Here is an 18,252-nt window from a genome sequence, read left to right as displayed (position 1 = left end):
CATCCGCATTCGCTGCCTCTCACTCCGGCCGACTATCCATCTTCTCTCCGCCGTGCTGTACTCTCGATCATTATAACCCCCAAATGTAGTTGCTACATTAATCCTCATCCCCCCTCGTTTGCCGCGCATGTCATCTGGCTATCGGCCAAGCACCGAATGCGCCGAGAAGCCATCCACTCGGATGACTTCATGACTGTCTCAACCGTGCGATAGTCACATCAAACGCTTCGGGTTCCCGCCCGATAATGTCCTTCATATGACTGGTCACGACAGCCGTCTCTCCGGCCCGAATAGCATCCCAAGCAGTCGCCCACGTCCTCGCCTTCTCCTGCGACCCGAAGCGCGCGACGACCTGCGGTAGCTTGACATACTCATCAACATCCACCTGGCGGATGTGAACCTCTTTGCCGGCAACTTGGCCCAGAACCTGCACCGTCTCCTCCAGCGACCACTCCCTCGAACCGGTAAGCAGAATCTTCTTGTTGACGTAGGCAAACTGGTCCGGGTCCCATGAGTAGTTCGCGATGAGCCGCGCCGTCGCCTCCCCGAGCTCGTTGCGCTTGACCCACGCGACGCCAGGCCCGGAACCGTCGTGCGGTATGAGGATCTCGTCCGCCGGCGCGTTGACGTCGAAGAAGGCAGTGTAGATCGGGTACGATTCTGAGTAGAGCCCCTCGCGGATGGAGGTGAAGGTGAAGCTGGGGTCGGAGGCGGCGGCTTCTGTGAGATGGCGCTCGGAGTCGAGGTGGGCTTGCATCACCTCCGCTATTGAGGAGTCCTGGTAGTCGCCGCCGAAGGCCAGGGAGCTGTAGAAGATGTGCTTGATGCCTACACGGCGCGCTGCGTCTATGGCGGGTAGTTGCACCTGACGGAATTCCTGTGAGATGGTCTTGTCCCTGCACATTGAGGGGCGTTCTTACCTTTCTTCGGTAGTCGTGCACATGGCTTGGGTAGGAGATGAGGAAGAGGACCTCGATGCCTGCAAATGCGGCTTCTAGGTCGGAGGGGCTTGACTCGTACGAGGCCTTGCGCACTCTGACTCCGTGTTCGAGATGCTCTTGCGGGATCTTTTCTGGGTATCGGTTGATGAGGATGATTTGATCATTAGGCAGGAGCTTGCGCAGGTACTCGTAGGTACTACCGCCCAAACCACCCGAGCCCGGAAAGATGCCGATAGACTTCATCGTGCTGCTCAAGATGCTCACTAGCGCTGATCGGATGATAAGATTATGAGTTGAACTATGAGTCCGCTTCTGTGTCTAGCCGTTCACGCTATAATCTGGCCTCATGCGATGAGTTAGCTAGGTGGGTGGTGAAGATAAGATGAGATGATAAGCCGCAACATGGTTGACGCGCATGATCACATCACGACCTGGAACTCGCTTGGCAAGGGACCTGCACCCACATTGACACCCGCATTACGTCACCCCGTCACTATTCACAGATTTTTAACCAGGCATGTTCCCTTGCACGACAGCATTACTAAGGCGGGATCGCACGATATGGAGCCTTGTTTTCTCCAGCACGTGTGTCCGTTTCCTCTCCGACTCGTCAATCTAGGGCCGATTCCGGGGCCGTGGGTTTGAGGCCGCCGATCACCGGCTTCCCTGCTTTTGCGGCCCCGCACCGCAGCCTTGATCGGCGCTTAGGGCGGCTTTGGCAGCGTGCCGAGATCTTCAGGATGCAAGTTTATGTGAGTTCTAGAATGGTCCATGATAACATCTAGTGTCTCATTGGAGAGCTATTCTTTTGGGGTGAAAATATGTACATGAAGAATGAAAATGCCAGCACTCAAGTCAGCGGGGTCTACTTCCAGGAGGTGGTGGCACCCCGCTTCGCTCCATCAACAGGCAACAAGAAGTCGCTGGCAGCGATCTTGCCGTTTTTGTTGCGCGCGCCCGTGACAAGGCCGATATCAATGCTCTTGAAGCTCGCGTTGGTGAGCAGAGGGGCCGAGTTGTCCCACGAGTTGTCCCTGGAGATCTGCGCGCCGCGCAGGGTGACCTGGCCGCCGTAGGTGACGTTGGTCGGGGAGCCCGGGCGGTTGACGGCGGCGATGTTGCGCTCGAGAACGCCCGTCGCGTTGACGCTGCGGAAGCCGACGGCGCCGTTCCAGACGGAGGTGTTCTCCTCGAAGAGGAACTCGCCCGTCTGGGAGTTGTCGGTGAAGCCGTTGGCCTTGTTGCCGAAGGCGATACAGTTGACGACGTCGCGCCCGGCGGGGAGGATGTCGCCTGCGCTGCCGCCGCCGAGCTTGAAGCCGTTGCCGTTGCCGGTGAAGTCGGGGAGGTCCTGGGCGACTGGTCAGCTCTCAAGTACAGGAAGTGATGGGTCGAGAGGTCGACTTACCCAGCGGTTGTAGCCATTGCCCCAGGCGATGCTGTCCTTGATGGTCAACTTGGAGTGGAACTCCCTGCAAATGGTCAGCAACCTGGACACTACGTCTGTTACAAAACACTTACCAGAAGTCAACTCCATCGTCAGAGTTGTCCCAGAACCTGCTGCCAACAATGATGTTGCCCTCTCCTTTGCCCTCCTTGATGGCGATACCATCGGCGTTCTCGCCGTTGTTCCTGGGATCGCGGTTTCCGTGAGAGTCGAGATAGGAGATCACATTGTTGGACAGGGCACCCTGCATGTGGAAGCCGCTCTCGTAGTTATCCCGAGTCACGATCTGGTTGAAGCGCAGGTTGCTGCTGTCCTTGACGTAGACGCCATAGGGCCCGTGGGCGAAAGTGAGACGTTGGAAGTTCCAGTACTGAGCAAACTCGACGTGAAGGACGCCGCGCTCCTTGCCGGGAATCTTGGCACCGACGGGCGCGGGCGTGTTCGGGAGACCCTCGCCGTCGATGATGACTACCTCATCCGTGGCCGCACGCAGGGTAATCGGGGCCTGCGCGGTGCCGTTCACGGTGATGTTGATATTCTTGAGGAGCTCATACGTTCCGCCGCGAAGGATGACAACGTCGCCGGGCTGGGTGATGTTGATGGCAGCTTGAATGTCACCGAACGGCCTGGCCGAGCTGCCGTCCGGGGTCGGGTTGCCGGTAGGGGCGACGTAGATATTGGCCGCCAGGGCCAGGGGAAGGCATGAAACAAGTGTTGATGGAAACAACATAATGGGCAGTTTTGAAAGAGTGTATAAGTTGGGTTAACAAACAGAAATTCGCAGTTACGAAACAATAATGATTCCATCCGAAGCCGACATCGTGAGGCAGACTCGGGGTCGCCTTTATACAATCATCTTTTCCGTCTTGATGCGGAATCAACCGTCGGATCCGACTGGCGCCGCTTACAGATACTGACCGTGCCAAAATGAAGCAGTCTTGGCGGCGTTCGCTGGGAGGGCCGGATTTCTTGGTTCTCTTTAACATACTTTACCGAACCGAGTGACTCCATCGTGAGTGGCAGTGGCTTGAGTCGAAAGGCCTGTGAGCAGATGTACAGGAGCATAGCTCTAGCTGTTTTTGTTATCGGCCATAAGCGGTCGTAGGGGTTACCCCTACCACGTTCATCAACGAACACTGTAACGTGGTGCTGTGCCAAGACGTCTACGCAGCCCCAAATCTCACAGGCACCCACAATTCCCCGGCGGGAGAAGCTCATTCCACCAGTTTGGATCGACCGAGCTCTCCGAAATTCAGAAAATCGTCAGTATTAGGTTCATCGCGATAGCAATTTCGAATTCTGGACCTGGTTTCCCTCAAGGAACTAATATCATGTGTAATGTTCATCATGGCAGGACATCTCAGACATCATGTTGGAGTTCTTCGGCGCACAGACTCTTCAAGTTCGGTAGGATCAAGTTCCTTCCGAGTTGTAGGGGCTCCGTCGACTGAGCTTATGGCTTCATTTGACGAAAGATCTTTGCATCAATAAGTTCAACAGACGATGCAGTATCCGAAGCCATTCCAACGTTCCCAGAGGCTGACGGAACTAGTCGAAACTTTACTCTATTCCAAACAAGCTTGAATTAGAGTTCGAGAAAGCCCCGTGTACTCGTGGGCCGTCAATTCCATTGTGCGCTATCATGACTCAAACGACAGCCCGACTTGACTAGTCAATCATGCTGCTCAATAGCGCATTACAACATTTGCTTTTGTTCCTTTTTCTCTCGAATGGTTTTGAGATCCTCCTTCGCTGTTGGCCTTTCACCCGAGTTGAGGATGACCCAAATGCACCTCACAGTAGCTGCCATGGCATTGTAACAAGGCTTTAACTTTTACATTGATGTCCTAGATGAATGTGGATAACGAAACGAAGACAAGCAAGTTGTTCCATTGAATGATGACCGCTAAGTGTTCAGCTCGGGGAAGTCCATGAGGCTTGTGTGACTGCAAATGTAGGTAGGCACGACGAAGGCGTAATCGCAGATTGAAGCTGTCGGGTTCGGTTGTCCTGAGAGCCTGACGCGATCCAATCATTCATTCTTACATTTTGAGTCCTTACTGCAGCCACAAATGCCAAGTTTCAGCTCCTTACTGGTCTATTGGCTCGTCTCCGACGCAATAATGCATGTCAGCGATGACAACACACCCGCTAACACTCACAAGGTGATCTGATTGGATCTGCGCGACTACTACTGGTGCAAAATGTCGCCTCATTGTGTACATGCCTGGCCCAGAATCTAATGTCATTTAAAAGATCCTTCACAGCCTCACTGGACTTCCCCTTTACATTGCACTCTGAGCCATCCCATACCAGCCCAAGGGAAAAGACGGGGAGGTTGACCTGTGAACTTGCCTTCACTTTTGCATCTCGTCTTGTACAGAGCTTTAGTCTACATCAACCAGTGCTGAATCTTTCGCACGACAGACAGCACAAGATATCGACCATGATCTGGCTTGTCAACATTCACAACGGCAAGCTGGAAAAGTTTCAGAATGACTTTCCGCGCTACGCTATTCTTTCTCACACATGGGGAGAAGAGAAAGATGAGATACATTTCAGCGATATTCAGAAGGACCACCAGCTATCCAAGACCGGACCTGGCAGGATAAAATTCGATGGATGTTGCCAGCAGGCGAAAGCTGATGGCTTCGACTACGTTTGGATTGATACCTGCTGCATCGACAAATCCCACCACACAGACTACTCAGAGGCAATCACTTCAATGTTTTCTTGGTATCATAATGCTGGCCGTTGCTATGCTTATCTTGCCGATGTGCCCGACCAGGCAACTTCGACGTTTGACAACGACTTCCGACGAAGCCGATGGCATACCAGAGGATGGACTTTGCAGGAGCTCTTGGCCCCCCAAGACCTAGTCTTCTACAGTCAAAACTGGACCAAGCTAGGAGAGAAAGTCTCTATGACTAGCATAATCGAGGAGGCCACTGGCATTCCCGCACCATTTCTGGACAGTTTTCGGGATGCAAGCGTTGCCCAGCGCATGTCTTGGGCTGCCCGTAGAGTGACAACGAGAGGAGAAGACATGGCTTACTGTCTTTTCGGTATTTTCAACGTCAGTCTTCCGATCATGTATGGAGAAGGGGCTTCGGCTGCATTCAGCCGGCTACAGGAAGCCATCCTCCAAAGAACACCAGACGCCTCAATTCTAGCCTGGGGGCTTGATTTGCAGCAAGACGGTCATTCTTCTCAACGGCCGTCAATCCGATACGGACACCTTCTGGCCGCTAGCCCTCGGAACTTTGTTAATTGTGGAACCGTGGTACCTTGGGAGAGCGGTCCCAGCGGACAACGCCTAGACGTGAACGGGGGCTACTATTACTTACAACTTCCACTCCACACAACCAAGGCGGGAAGCACCTTTGGCTTGCTCAAATGCTATTCAAGGCCCCAAGAAAAAGGTTGCATAGGAATTCCTCTCTGTCAAGTTGAGCCTGGATTGGAAACGGACGAGTTCATGAGGCCGAAGGGAAGCAAAGCCATACAGCTATTTGACACAGATTCTTCACACGAGCCGTCCGACTTGCGAATTCGGGACCTCTCACTCCCCGAAGACATCAAAAGGTTTGATCATAGGTACGGATACATCATTGAAGTACCGGCCTCCAGCAGATTGACCGTGTTCGATGTTTACCCGAAAGACCGATGGGACACGAGTAAGAAATCTGGCATCACTGGCGTTGACTTCCTACGCGACACTAAACAACTTTCATGGATCAGACTCCGGCACCATGAGGAGCAAAGTCCAGACTTTGTCGTCATGTTGGAATTGGAAATCAGCTCGTCGCAGCCGCAGCTAACATGCCATCTCATGGTGGCCTCCAGGTCCATGGAACTGGACACTCTTGCGCGTGAAATCCCCGCTCTTCCTTCCCTCTCGCGGTTTACTGGAAGAGAAAGAGCTAGCAATGGCTGGTGCAATTTGACAGTTAAGCAAACAACCAAACGTCAAGGCGGCTATGTCGTCTACGAAATATCGTTTGCTGAGTTGGAGAGACGACAAATCGACTATCTGGACATTACCAGCGAGATTGAATTGGTCGCGTGTGATCGTCGGCTTCAATTTCTATTTGAGGAGGGTATTCAATTAGGGCCAAAAGTCAACAGAGCAGCACATTCAGTTCTGGAAAAACAGGCGGGCGTTAAGTACAAGGAAATTCGACTTTCATCAATGAAGAAAGAGCTAGAGCGCTTGCCATTGGAAATGGCTGAATCAGAAAGATTCCTTAAATCCCTCACCAACCAAGACGAAAGACTTCAAGAGAAAGAAAATGGGATACTCCAGTCAATATCCTCACTCAGCGAACGCTTACCAATGGGTGTGGGAGTACAGAGGTTGATGCAATGGCACAATTCAGTCGCCCAAAGCCTTTCCCGCACTTTGCCAGCTCAAGATGCAGATATAGAGTCAATTTTCGATGAGAGGATCAGGCTGTTCATGCGGGCTATTGCCATAGGCCATCTAGGAGCGATGGAATATCTTTCTGGGCAACTGGATGACGCCACCAAATCCAGCACGAGTGCCGCAGCGTTGTCGACCGCCATCAAGTCAAGCAACATCGAAGCCCTCATCTGGTTGCTTGAAAGAGGATTCAACGTCAACTCTCAAGATGGTGACGGACTGACTCCTCTCGGGAGAGCAGCATCGGAGGGTTTAATATCAGTGTGTCTGTTGCTGCTACAGCGCAGGGAAGACATTGGCCTAGATATCGACCTAGAAGGTTCTGATGGTCGAAGCCCTCTTGCCTTGGCTGTGGTAAGCGAGCATGTTGAGGTAGTCGGATTGCTACTGAATGAAAAGGCCAGCATTAGCAACATGGACTCAGACCAACATGCCCTTACTCTAGCTGCTCGCTACGGTCGGGTTGAGATCATGCGCTTATTGCTGGACGCAAACGCCGATCTCGAAGCCGAAGATGGAAATGGAGAAACCCCATTGACTATGGCAGCTAGCAAAGGTCATGACGGTGTATTGCAATTATTGATCGATCGCAAAGCCAACATTGAGGCTACTGGCCGCAATGGCAGCACTCCCCTGGCCGTAGCAGCTTATGAGGGTCATGTGCGAATTAGTCGTCTGCTACTTGATCATGGCGCGAATGCGAACGCAAGAGATGATGACGGCATCACGCCATTGCACTTAGCAGCCAGAAAGAACCACCACCACGTGGTCAGGCTCCTTTTGGATCACGACGCCAATGTGGACGCCAAGGATCAATGGGGCTTGTCTCCATTAGCAGCAGCTGCTTATGAAGGCTTTGAACAGACGGCGCAGCTTTTGCTGGACAGGAAAGCTCACATTGAGTCAACCACGAGCGATGGAAGGACCCCTCTCATATGGGCAGCTGTCAATGGACACGACCACATGGTTCAGTTGCTCATGAATAAAGGTGCGGACCTTGGAGCCAGAGAAGTGGGCGGTCGAACTGTCCTGGAGCATTGCCTGTTGCGAGACGGTAGTCGGCCGGGCCCGGGCCCGAGGCCCGAACCCCGGCCCGAATCCCGTCTTTACGTAAGGGATCGGCCACACCACTTTGTAGCCAGGCGCGCCCGGCGCTCGTAGCTAGATTAATCAAGCCACTTCACGCACCTGTATAATGAAGATCTTGCCACCACCCGTGTTCTTCTAGGGAAACGCCTCCCGGAAGAACGACAAGACATACGCCTCGACAGAGCTATGAACATAGCGATAGCGAAGGCCTTCAGCGAAGTGGTTCGGCTTTTGCTCAGGGAAGGATGTAGGAAATTCACCAACGACCAAAAAGACGGCTTTTTGAAGTACGCAAAGGACTTTGCCGAAGATATAAGAGATGACAAAGCTCAGGCAATGAATGAGATTATTACGATGTTGGAGGACGCCATCACACCCAGAAAGCGAGGGCGATCTCGGTCGCCGAACGCCTCTGAACAGAGCCAAAGCAGCACTGATGACAACGGAAAACATGGTGACCCTAGGTGGAAACACAAGGTCGCCAGGTACAAGAAAAACGCTAAGAAAAGTGAGCAAAGAAGTCAGAAATACCCTCTATCTCAAAGTCTTCAAGGGCAGCATAGCGTAGCATATCCTTCAGATCGTTACAATTGCAACAGAGGGTCCGATACATTGATGGTCGACGGGGAGAACAAAAGGCCGCGGGCATCGTTTGAAACGACTTAGGAGCCGAATGAACACCCAAGAACATATTGAAAGGCCCCAGTCAGCCTCCTGAAGCTAGAGCCAACCAAGACCAAAAGGCCGTTCGTTATGGCTAGCTTAAAATTGACATTGAAGTGCGGCCTGGACGTTGATTCTGGGATTATTATGGAGTTTGAAAGATAACTAGTTCACGAGAGAAATTTGAGCTGGCCAATCCATGAGTGGGTTTCCTATTGCCACAGAGAGTCAAGACGTACTCACATAGTGTGCGTTACGTCGACTGGCGAGATACCCATAGCTGTCTCATATGAATATAGTAGGTGAACTCGTTGAGTATGATGTCTGGGTTGAGCCAGTGTGCCACAACTCAAGCAACTCAGGCGCGAACACACGTTCTTCAAAGACCACTGTGGTCTCAATACAGAGTTTTCCTTCGATTCAAGAAGGCTTTCGGGCTACCTGAAAAGAGCATATCGGAACCCGCGGTTTGCGATATGCTGTTGCCACCGTTTGATATCCACCTAATTCCAAGGACTTAATTCCGCCGATCCTCCATGGAAAGGCCACCAACAACAGCAATGAAATAATCACCCTGACTTCCAGCAACGATGCCTGACAATGCGCCCATCCGTTAGTGGTCCTGCGCCCTAATGGTTTGAGTCATTGACACTGACAGCGGTCAGCCGTTTCAAACATCCAGGCACCCAGCACTAACTTAACCCCTTTTTAGAAGCAAAGCCGACCGGCGAACCCCTAAAAGCTTCAAGCTTGTTCGACTGCAGACCAGCTACGACAAAAGGAGCTTGGCGACGCACCCAGTGACAGCGAGCGAAATGATCCATCCCGTGTTCGCAAATGACAATCCAACTGTCGATCTTACAGAAAGTGATCACTGTCAGACGTGAGACTTGGCACTTTCCATCGGGGACTCCAGATTCCAGACTCCAGTGTTGCAGTCAAGCATTCGCGAAGCCCTAAGAACCAACCCCCGCAACTCCATTGGCTGGACGAGTCCAAAAACAGCGCCGCCGATGAGAAAGGGGTCTGCCCGGGGTGTTGTCACCAGATGGCAGACCCTTGGTGCTCCCCGTGTCTCCACTAAACATCGGCTGGCATCTCGCTGAATCTTCGTCCCGAATTTGGGCGCTTTCTTATGTACGTGAGATTTCGCGATTGATTGAAGTACTTTGGGCGAAGCGTCAGAGGCCCGCCAAGCGTTAGAGGCGGTCATTAATCTGGTGCAACCATGACAACGTTGATTGATGATCATAATGTGTCAAGTGCAAATCCTCAACACCAAGGGAACCTCAGCTCTCACTAAACAACCCATCTTGCCACGATTCAAAATAGCTTCATTCATCCTTAAAAGAGAAGAAGAGATCTTGCCATTTACGAAAAAAGGGGCACGATTTTCGGAATGCGGGGGAGGCATTGGCCTGGATCTTAGTGGACGTGGGGCCACGCTATATCCAAGACGCGTGTTTGTCCCGGCAGCTCGGAGTCGAAAGGGGATCCTAGACGCAAGAGCTTCGCAATGAGACGACGCCACGGCTGAGCCTGCTGGCGCGGCCTATCTAACGTCAAACAGGATGGCCTGTTATGGTGTTTGGCAGGTCTGCAGAGCGCTTCGGGACTTGCGAGCCGCACCACGGAGGAGCTGCCAGTCAGATAGATTAATTCTTGCCGCAGCGGAAGGAAACCCGGCATGGTTAAGCTTTCACTAAAAAAACCCTCAATCTCCAAAAATGGAAGCTATCATTGCAGGTCTTGGCCTCTTTAAAGACGGCGTGCCCAGCTTTCCAACGGCCGCGTAGACTGGTTTCCTGTCTGGTGTCTTGCGCGCAGCTTGCCGCGAGGGAAACGACTTCGACGACTTGTTCCAAACATATGGTGGAGGATGGTTCGACTACTTTTCTCATCGCGATACGGCGCTCAGTCGACACCCGTCCTCGCGGCGGCGGCATTCATCACGCTTACCGTTGTCTACTTGCTGCGATTTAACGGTCATATTACACCATTCAGCTCAGCAGAGTTCAGCTTCCGAACGTCGACAACATCAGGGCTCAACCTCGATGCGATCAACAAGACGGCGCAATACTTTGTCGACTACCCTCTCGGACCCCCATACAAGAAGATCTTTGGCGAACTCGGCGAGAGGACAAAGATCTTGCGCTCATGGATTGAGGCATTGGAGGAGAGGACGCCTAAGGGACAGCGGCTTGTGGGGGCTGAGAGAGACTTCTTAGCCGAGCAAATCGAACGAGTCGCGGCATCCCTGTACCCTTTCCTGCAATCTCCGCCAAGAGACCCTCACAGCCGGTCACCCCTCGCGGATCTTCGGCGAAGCTTTGGGAGTGCGGAACCCCCTGTTCGTCAGCCCCAGCAGCAGCAGCTCCCAGTCGTCCCAGTCGTCGAGGAGAGCGTCGATGCAGTCGCCGGCGCGCCGGCAAAGGCGGCCGACGCTATCTCCAGGAGGCAGCCGGACGACGGCATCTATAAGCCGAAAAATGCGGGAATTGTCATCCCCACCGGATCTGGGACGCTTCGATTCGCGTGCCATCTGGTGGCGTCGCTGACGCGCGTGCACCGAACCACGCTACCGATCCAGATTGTGTACGCTGGCGACGAAGACTTGAGCGAGGAGGACCGTGATACACTTGTGCAGGCCGCTGCCACGGGCGATGATGGCCACATCGAGTTCCTAGACATTACGACCGTGTTCAATGACACCACTCTGAGATTGGCGGAGGGAGGATGGGCGATCAAGCCATTTGCCGCGCTCGGCAGTCGCTTCGAGGAGGTGATTCTCCTGGACGCCGATGTGGTCTTCATGCAGGCCCCCGAACAGCTGTTGCAGCAGCGAAGCTATCGCGAGAAAGGCGCGCTGCTCTTTCACGACCGACTCCTTTGGAAGGGCCAGTTCCCCGAACGACACGATTGGTACCACGAGATGATCAAGCGCCCGAGCGAAGAACTGTCGAAATCGCGTGTATGGACGGAGAGATACGCCGAGGAGGGAGATTCTGGCATTGTTGTGCTCAATAAGGGACGACTTGACGTTCTCATGGGTCTGCTCCATATCGGCTGGCAGAATACCTATGCGGTGCGCAACTCATGGACGTATCGGATTACCTACGGCGACAAGGAAACATACTGGATCGGTCTGGAAGTGACGGGATCGAAGTACTCCTTCTCAAGGCATTACGGCGGCATGGTTGGCTGGAGATTTCCCATCCGCGGAGTGCAGACGGACATGACGCAGGTGTGCAGCTTCGTGATTGCACACGTGGATGAGGTGGATAATCTGCTCTGGTACAACGGTGGTTTGCTGAAGAACAAGATGGGCAACGCGACGGAGTTCGAGCTTCCGACGCACTGGATGATTGACCAGCAATGGGTCAAGGGTGCGAAGAAGAAGGATATGAGCTGCATGGTCGGCACAAACGTGAGAGAGCTGTTGGATCATGAGAAGAACGTCCTGGGCAAGAGCATAGAGGCTGCCCAAGATGTGGATGTTTCACTTGAGTTGGTAAATGCATAGAAAATAGAGATTCCCTTTCTTTCTGTTCACGAATTGGCGCATAACGGTGTTCAACGGTCCTATCTACTCGGTATAAAGTTTGGGTTGCTGCCCTGTCCGCCCCGCTTCAGCTAGTATCTTCCTGTTCGCCTTCTTCAATAGGTACTTCATCAGCAACGACGAGACAACACTCAACGCCGAAAATGCCATCATGAGAAGCATTGCCATGATATACCGGGGTCCATCCGACGATGGGAAGAAATAAGGGCTCCATATGTTCCCTAGCTGGGAAAGAAGATTGATGATGGCAGTGGCGCATGCTCTCTTTTCGGGTGTTTGATTCAGAGAAGATGCGGCCCAGGAGTAAACTGCAGCATTCGCAGCAAAGGCACCCGAGCAGTAAAGAAACGAGGCGAAATATCTGGCAGGGACATTGAGGGTTGCCGTCGAGATAATGAACCCCACGATGGCCACAGCCATCGGTACGCTGATGTGGTAGCCGCGCTCATTGAAGTGGTCGCTTGAGCGAGCTACGATGAAGGAGATGGCGGCCCCAAACAAGTATGGAGGGGCCGTCAGAATCAACGTGATGGTGCGAGTGCCGAGGTGCATAGAGCTCACGATACTGTAGTTGACTAGTATCAGCCATCGGTCTCTTAGAACTCGATGGTAGGGAGTACTCACGTTGGGAAGAAGTTGTTGAAGCCGTACGCGGTATGGTTTGCGCACAGGATTATTACCTGGATGTATTCAGCAAAGAACATGTCGGAGACCCTCAACGACACTTACAAATATCCACGTGCGGATGTCTTTCACAGCAAGAAGCAACCCATGCCATATGGAACGGTCAGCTTCAGGCACGGAAACCCGATCTAGAGCGATACGTTGCTGTGCAAGCTCGAGTTCATCAGCACTGAAAAGCCATTTCCCACTCCCCGTCTGTGAATCTGGGAAATCGGGTAAAAGAGCGAAAGCACATATAGCGGCAAGTGCACTTTCGGCGCCCTCAATGATGAACAGCCACTGCCATCCATGCAGACCCGCCTCGTCAGATAGACCAGAAAAGATGCCTGCGGCAATAAGTCCGGAGAACGCCGTAGCTAGAACTAGACCTGAGTAAAGCACTGCAGTTCTGAGAGCAAGTTCTTTGCTAGTGTACCACGCCGATAGCATGAAGAATGCCTTTGCGATGATCATGTTAGCAGAAGTAACTTTGATTCAGTCGAAGCTTTACATACCCCCGGGAAGAAAGGGGCCTCCACGATGCCGAGGAAGAACCGCACAGCAATCAAGCCGGAATAGTTTCGGACACCGGCCGTAGCTGCCGATATAGCAGACCAAACAATTACGCAAGATGGTAGGTATAGGCTCGGACGAACGCGCGTGAGGATCATATTGGAAGGAAGTTGGGCAAGCATGTACCCAACGTTGAGGATGGATACGGCGACGTTGAATTGGGTACCATGCAAGCCAAGATCTTCTTCGAAGTTGTCAAGACGGGCTTGGCTGCTTTCATTAGAGCCATTTGTAGCAATCAAATGGATGCGTGGATATGACTCACGCGATGTTGTTTCTGTCGAGGTAGTTGAACATGTAAAGAACCCAGACTACGGGTAATAAGGTCATGTCCAGTTTGCGCACGACACGGCGTTCGGCTGCTTTCCATTCATGGCTCTCATGATGACCGAGGGAACTATGTCGGTGCTTGCTCTTCTGGTCTTGGTGCGTTGAAGATGCCTTGAGTTCGAAAGACTTGCCTCCCTCGATATGAGCAGTAGATGGTTCCGTGATGTTATTTTTTACTGTTGTAGTCATTGTCGAAGCTGTGATCAAAGCGTCAAAACAAATGGCATTTTTCAACCCGAAAGAACACGGAATAGCTTGAAGAAATTAGAGTCCGCATTGATGACCTTTTATGCACCAGCTAACTACACTCTTACGAACACGGTCAGCTGGAAGATGACTCCCGGCACCGCGTATCATGCGGCCAAGTATCTGCAAGTACCCCAGATATGCAAACTCTTCCCCATGGGGAGAATCTGGAGACTTCCGAGAAAACGATGACTTAGAATGTGTCCTCCTATCGGCGCTCAGTTCCGATGCGGGGAGGCCGATCGGAGACGACATGTACGCTGCAAGTCCGATCGGCGATGAATGAGACCGGTCCGGACTTAGTCTACGTAACTCTCAGAATACAACAAGTACTGGAAGGCTCAGTGGCTCAAGGTGCAGTTTAAATATGCTCTACAAAGGAACAGGGTCATTTGACTGTCATCAACTTTCATTCCGCTCATCCAGACTGCCAGAGCCTGCCTACCGCATTGAGCTTCATTTTCTTCATTACCAATCCGGAAAACCTGCCTATCCTAATCACCATGGGCTCCGCTCCCGTTGATCAAAAAGCCACATCTGGTGCATCTGCCGGTGCCAGGTTGAGACAACTTCTAGAGCGTGATGAAATTCTCGTTGCTCCGGGCGTGTATGAGGGCTACAGCGCCCGCATCGCCCACGAAGTTGGCTTCGACTGCATCTACATGGTACTTAAGCATTCTATTCAGACCAGCCCTTATTTGAACCCAGATTGCTGACGAACTGTATCCAGACGGGAGCTGGGACATGCGCCTCTAAACTCGGGCAGCCTGACCTCGGCTTCGCATCTCTCAACGACATGCGCGAACACGCAGAAATGATTGCGAACCTCAACCCGTCAGTGCCCCTGATAGCGGATGCCGACACAGGGTACGGCGGCCCAAATATGGTCGCGCGTACCATCGCACAATACCATCGCTCAGGCATCGCTGGCCTTCACATCGAAGACCAAGTCCAAACCAAGCGCTGTGGGCATCTAGGCGGCAAGGCGGTAGTTGACATTGAAACGTTCCGACAACGTATCGCAGCTGCTGCATACGAGAAGAAGCGCCTAGGCTCAGACATCGTCATCATTGCAAGGACCGACGCACTCCAAACCCATGGCTTCGATGAGGCTGTACATAGGCTGAAGGTTGCCGCTTCAGCGGGCGCCGATGTTGGATTTCTGGAGGGAGTTACAACAGCTGAGGAGGCAAGACAGGTCTGTAAGCAGATGGCGCCTACGCCTATGCTACTCAATATGGTGGAACACGGTGCCACACCGTCATGGACCCCGGCTGAAGCCCAGGAGCTCGGCTTCAAAGTCATCATCTACCCATTCGCGTCCATCGCTCCGGCATACCAGGCGATCAAAGATGTCTTTGTGAAAATCAAGAAAACCGGAAAGACAGGGCTGGAGAAGGAGTTCACCCCGAAGAAACTATTTACCATCGTCGGATTGGAGGAAGCTATGGCTGTCGATACGGCAGCGGGTGGAAGTTTTTACAATAAGGTGTAGTCTGGTCGGTCCTTCGACGCGAGGCGCCAGCGCATGCCTGCTTCATCCACAGACCATTCATCTCTACCGGCTCGAGGAAGAATACTATGTAGAATAGAAACTTCTATCATCATTCGAACCAAAATAAAGACAGTCTGTTTCCGAGATGACGTCGATGACGGGTTTGCCCACAAAGGTACCCCGCGCCATGTTGGTCATTTTACGCTAGACATCTGCACCCAGCTCCGATCGGAGTTCCGATCGGCACCAACCTGGCTCCCCTTCCTTTTCTCCTCAATCTGTCGCCCTCATCGCCATATCGGCCAGCTTCCGCATCGGCCTTGAGAACATTATCCAAGATTCTCATCTCGGAACATTGAATGGATAGCGCAAGGACCACCACATCCCAAGGGGATGATTGTTCATCTTCCAGGACGACACGATCTCAGTCTGGTGCTACTTCCGTAAATGCGTCAGAGAAGACACGTGGCGATATCGCATCACGAAGGAAGGCTTGTAATCAATGCAAGCAGCAGAAAGTCAGTGTTTATTGGATCTTATGGGCGGCTTGTTGGCTGGGCTAACTTGAATACATGCCTAGCTTCGTTGTGAATATGTGTCTCACGAATCACGCGATCAGATGCAAAGTAGATGCCGTCGCTGTCAGCGGCTAGATCTTGAATGCAAGATTGAAGAGGGGTTCAGAAGAACCAGAAAGAGACGGTAGGATAACCCTTGTAACACCCCCGACCATCGAAGCGGAACATGATGCTGATATTGCTACGGGGATCAGGCGGTCCGCTGATTTTGAAGATGAAATTCATGAACTGAAAAGGCAACTCAACGATGCGCAGACACGGTCTTTAGCTATCTCTCATGCGTCCTCTGGCGAGGAAGCTGTAGCAGAGTGGACGATGACAACAGAAGTAAACGGCCGGCTTCCTGATTTCAGTCCTAACAACACCATCATAGCTTACCGTGATAACTCCGTGTTGCCAGTCGCACCACTTTCAGGACGCATCGATGCGCTTGAGTCCCCTGGAGGAGACACAAGCACCACAGAGCAGTCACGGGCCCCAGGGCTAACTACCAGACCTGAGATTGACCAACAGACACCACGACGATTACCTCGAGGGTCTTTTAATATGCCTCGTCCACGAGCATTAGGCAATGCTGTGCTCTCCGTGGAAGAGATTGAGGACCTATTTCAGATGTGAGTAGTGAAGCTTCATGCAGTCGTGACCCTTTTCCACAATGACATCACACTCATTCTATAACGGAAACAGTTTCAAGACGTACTATCACCCCTTTCTACCATTGATAGATACTTCAAGAACGCCCCATGAATACTACGAACTTTCCGGGCTCCTTTTCTGGGTAATCATATCTATCGCTGCTAGACGACTCAAGTCACAGCCAACACTGCTGTCGAAATTGGCTCGCAACGTCACCGATTTGCTCTGGAGAACTGTGCGAACTGTAACATATTCTGTGCATGTCGTTCAGGCTATTGCTTTGCTGTGCACTTGGCCATTCCCAACGAGCAGTAGCACAGCAGATCCAACATTCATGATGACGGGCTTGATGATTCAGATGGGCGTACAGATGGGACTCAACCGTCCTGTTGACGCGCAGGACTTCTCGAAAGCGCCCTTGGAACTGACTGATACGGAGCTGGCTGAATGGAGAAGGACTTGGGAAGCGTCTATGATTGTCTGTCAAAGGTAAGTGCTGTGCCGGCCAAGCAATAGTCGGCTAAGATTGTCCATTTGATCTGCATAGACATGCTGAAGTTTCGCTCGCCAGTGCGAGTATCGGGTGCGGCTTGCAAACCCCCTTGCAGCAGTACGGCTCAGGAATATCGCATGGCGATGGAATACGCAACGATACAGAAAGCGCTGTTGACAATGCCAAGTTCAAATACAACCTCATGATTGAGACATTTCGAAGTCGAGTCACCATGGCTCTGATGGACCAATCACGAGATGCCAGGCATCAGCCGGCTACTCGAGAACGAATCATTCTATATCGGCTTTTCAACAAAGAGATCACTGAAATTGAGGGCAAGAACTTTAACATCTCAAGTGCGACTGGTCAGTTTCATTTGCGAGTTCAGGGACCCCAGCTGATATATCGAATAGAAGTAAAGACGTGGCATTCCACGGCGGCGCGGCTTCATCTGCACGCATTCTATCTTTTCGACCATGCTTCATCTGAGGGCTATGAAGAGCGCATCTGTGCCCTCTATGTCACAGCGTCTTCTTTGATCGACTCAAGTCGGATGCTAGATGAGCGCCAAGTCAAATTCTTCGACTATTGCCCTTTTTTCTGTTATCAGATCTTCGTGTGTGCATCCATGATTGTCCTCAGGATTGCATCGAACGGCCACTTCCGCTCACTGGTTGATGCAACCGAGGGAATGAAGCTTGTTGAAGCATCAATCGCAGCTCTGAGGAAGATGAGCGTGGTCAACAACGATCTGCCAGCCCGCTTAGGCGATGTCATCGGGTTCTTCTGCGCCTTGCCCGATCCTACCAAAATCGGTGGCACGACAGTCGAGGATATTCAATTGAAGCAGGTTAGGAATCGGCTGAGCGTTAGTGTCGTACATGATTGTCTCGCAACTTGGCGGAAACACTTTGTGGCGGAGACAGAGGGCTCTGCTCGACGCCAGCGCGTGGAAAGTGGCGGGTTGGGTGCGAGTAGTTTCAGAACACCCGTGGGCGATTCTCCCTATCTAGGTGGGCTATCCAGTATCGGAGACGCGCAAAACATGTTTGGGTTGGACTTTTCGTTTGATAACTGGGATTTCTCGGTCTAATAGGAGTTCTAATCTGTTTC

General features: G+C 52.2%; 7 protein-coding genes across 7 annotated transcripts; 4 read left to right on the top strand and 3 right to left on the bottom strand.

Moving 5' to 3' along the window:
• Positions 1-187: 187 nt before the first annotated feature.
• On the bottom strand, positions 188-1,184 carry GCG54_00000208 (uncharacterized protein; the record flags this gene model as incomplete). The annotated part of the gene is made up of 2 exons (XM_045400349.1): positions 188-877; positions 921-1,184. The coding sequence occupies 2 exons, from the start codon at positions 1,182-1,184 to the stop codon at positions 188-190; spliced, it is 954 nt and encodes a 317-aa protein (XP_045262000.1).
• A 622-nt stretch (positions 1,185-1,806) lies between these two features.
• GCG54_00000207 (uncharacterized protein) lies at positions 1,807-3,118 on the bottom strand (the record flags this gene model as incomplete). Its single annotated transcript, XM_045400348.1, has 3 exons — positions 1,807-2,292; positions 2,350-2,413; positions 2,463-3,118. The coding sequence occupies 3 exons, from the start codon at positions 3,116-3,118 to the stop codon at positions 1,807-1,809; spliced, it is 1,206 nt and encodes a 401-aa protein (XP_045261999.1).
• Positions 3,119-4,834: 1,716 nt separating this feature from the next.
• Positions 4,835-7,972, top strand: GCG54_00000206 (Vegetative incompatibility protein HET-E-1; the record flags this gene model as incomplete). The annotated part of the gene is made up of 2 exons (XM_045400347.1): positions 4,835-5,301; positions 5,365-7,972. 2 exons carry the CDS (start codon positions 4,835-4,837, stop codon positions 7,970-7,972), a joined length of 3,075 nt encoding a protein of 1,024 aa, XP_045261998.1.
• Positions 7,973-10,442: 2,470 nt separating this feature from the next.
• Positions 10,443-12,086, top strand: GCG54_00000205 (Alpha-1 3-mannosyltransferase MNN1; the record flags this gene model as incomplete). The annotated part of the gene is made up of 1 exon (XM_045400346.1): positions 10,443-12,086. The coding sequence occupies one exon, from the start codon at positions 10,443-10,445 to the stop codon at positions 12,084-12,086; it is 1,644 nt and encodes a 547-aa protein (XP_045261997.1).
• Positions 12,087-12,149: 63 nt separating this feature from the next.
• On the bottom strand, positions 12,150-13,880 carry GCG54_00000204 (putative transporter; the record flags this gene model as incomplete). The annotated part of the gene is made up of 5 exons (XM_045400345.1): positions 12,150-12,690; positions 12,750-12,805; positions 12,855-13,247; positions 13,304-13,571; positions 13,627-13,880. The coding sequence occupies 5 exons, from the start codon at positions 13,878-13,880 to the stop codon at positions 12,150-12,152; spliced, it is 1,512 nt and encodes a 503-aa protein (XP_045261996.1).
• Positions 13,881-14,440: 560 nt separating this feature from the next.
• Positions 14,441-15,432, top strand: GCG54_00000203 (Carboxyvinyl-carboxyphosphonate phosphorylmutase; the record flags this gene model as incomplete). Its single annotated transcript, XM_045400344.1, has 2 exons — positions 14,441-14,602; positions 14,668-15,432. 2 exons carry the CDS (start codon positions 14,441-14,443, stop codon positions 15,430-15,432), a joined length of 927 nt encoding a protein of 308 aa, XP_045261995.1.
• Positions 15,433-16,385: 953 nt separating this feature from the next.
• Positions 16,386-18,232, top strand: GCG54_00000202 (uncharacterized protein; the record flags this gene model as incomplete). The annotated part of the gene is made up of 4 exons (XM_045400343.1): positions 16,386-16,624; positions 16,698-17,135; positions 17,218-17,504; positions 17,553-18,232. Coding segments are annotated over 4 exons (1,644 nt in total), but the record flags the coding sequence as incomplete, so codon positions are not given.
• Positions 18,233-18,252: the final 20 nt, after the last annotated feature.

Source organism: Colletotrichum gloeosporioides, assembly GCF_011800055.1.
Source record: "Colletotrichum gloeosporioides strain Lc1 chromosome Unknown consensus_59, whole genome shotgun sequence".
Taxonomy (NCBI): domain Eukaryota; kingdom Fungi; phylum Ascomycota; class Sordariomycetes; order Glomerellales; family Glomerellaceae; genus Colletotrichum; species Colletotrichum gloeosporioides.
Note: the sequence above shows the minus strand (reverse complement) of the source record. Positions and strands in the feature narration are given on the sequence as shown.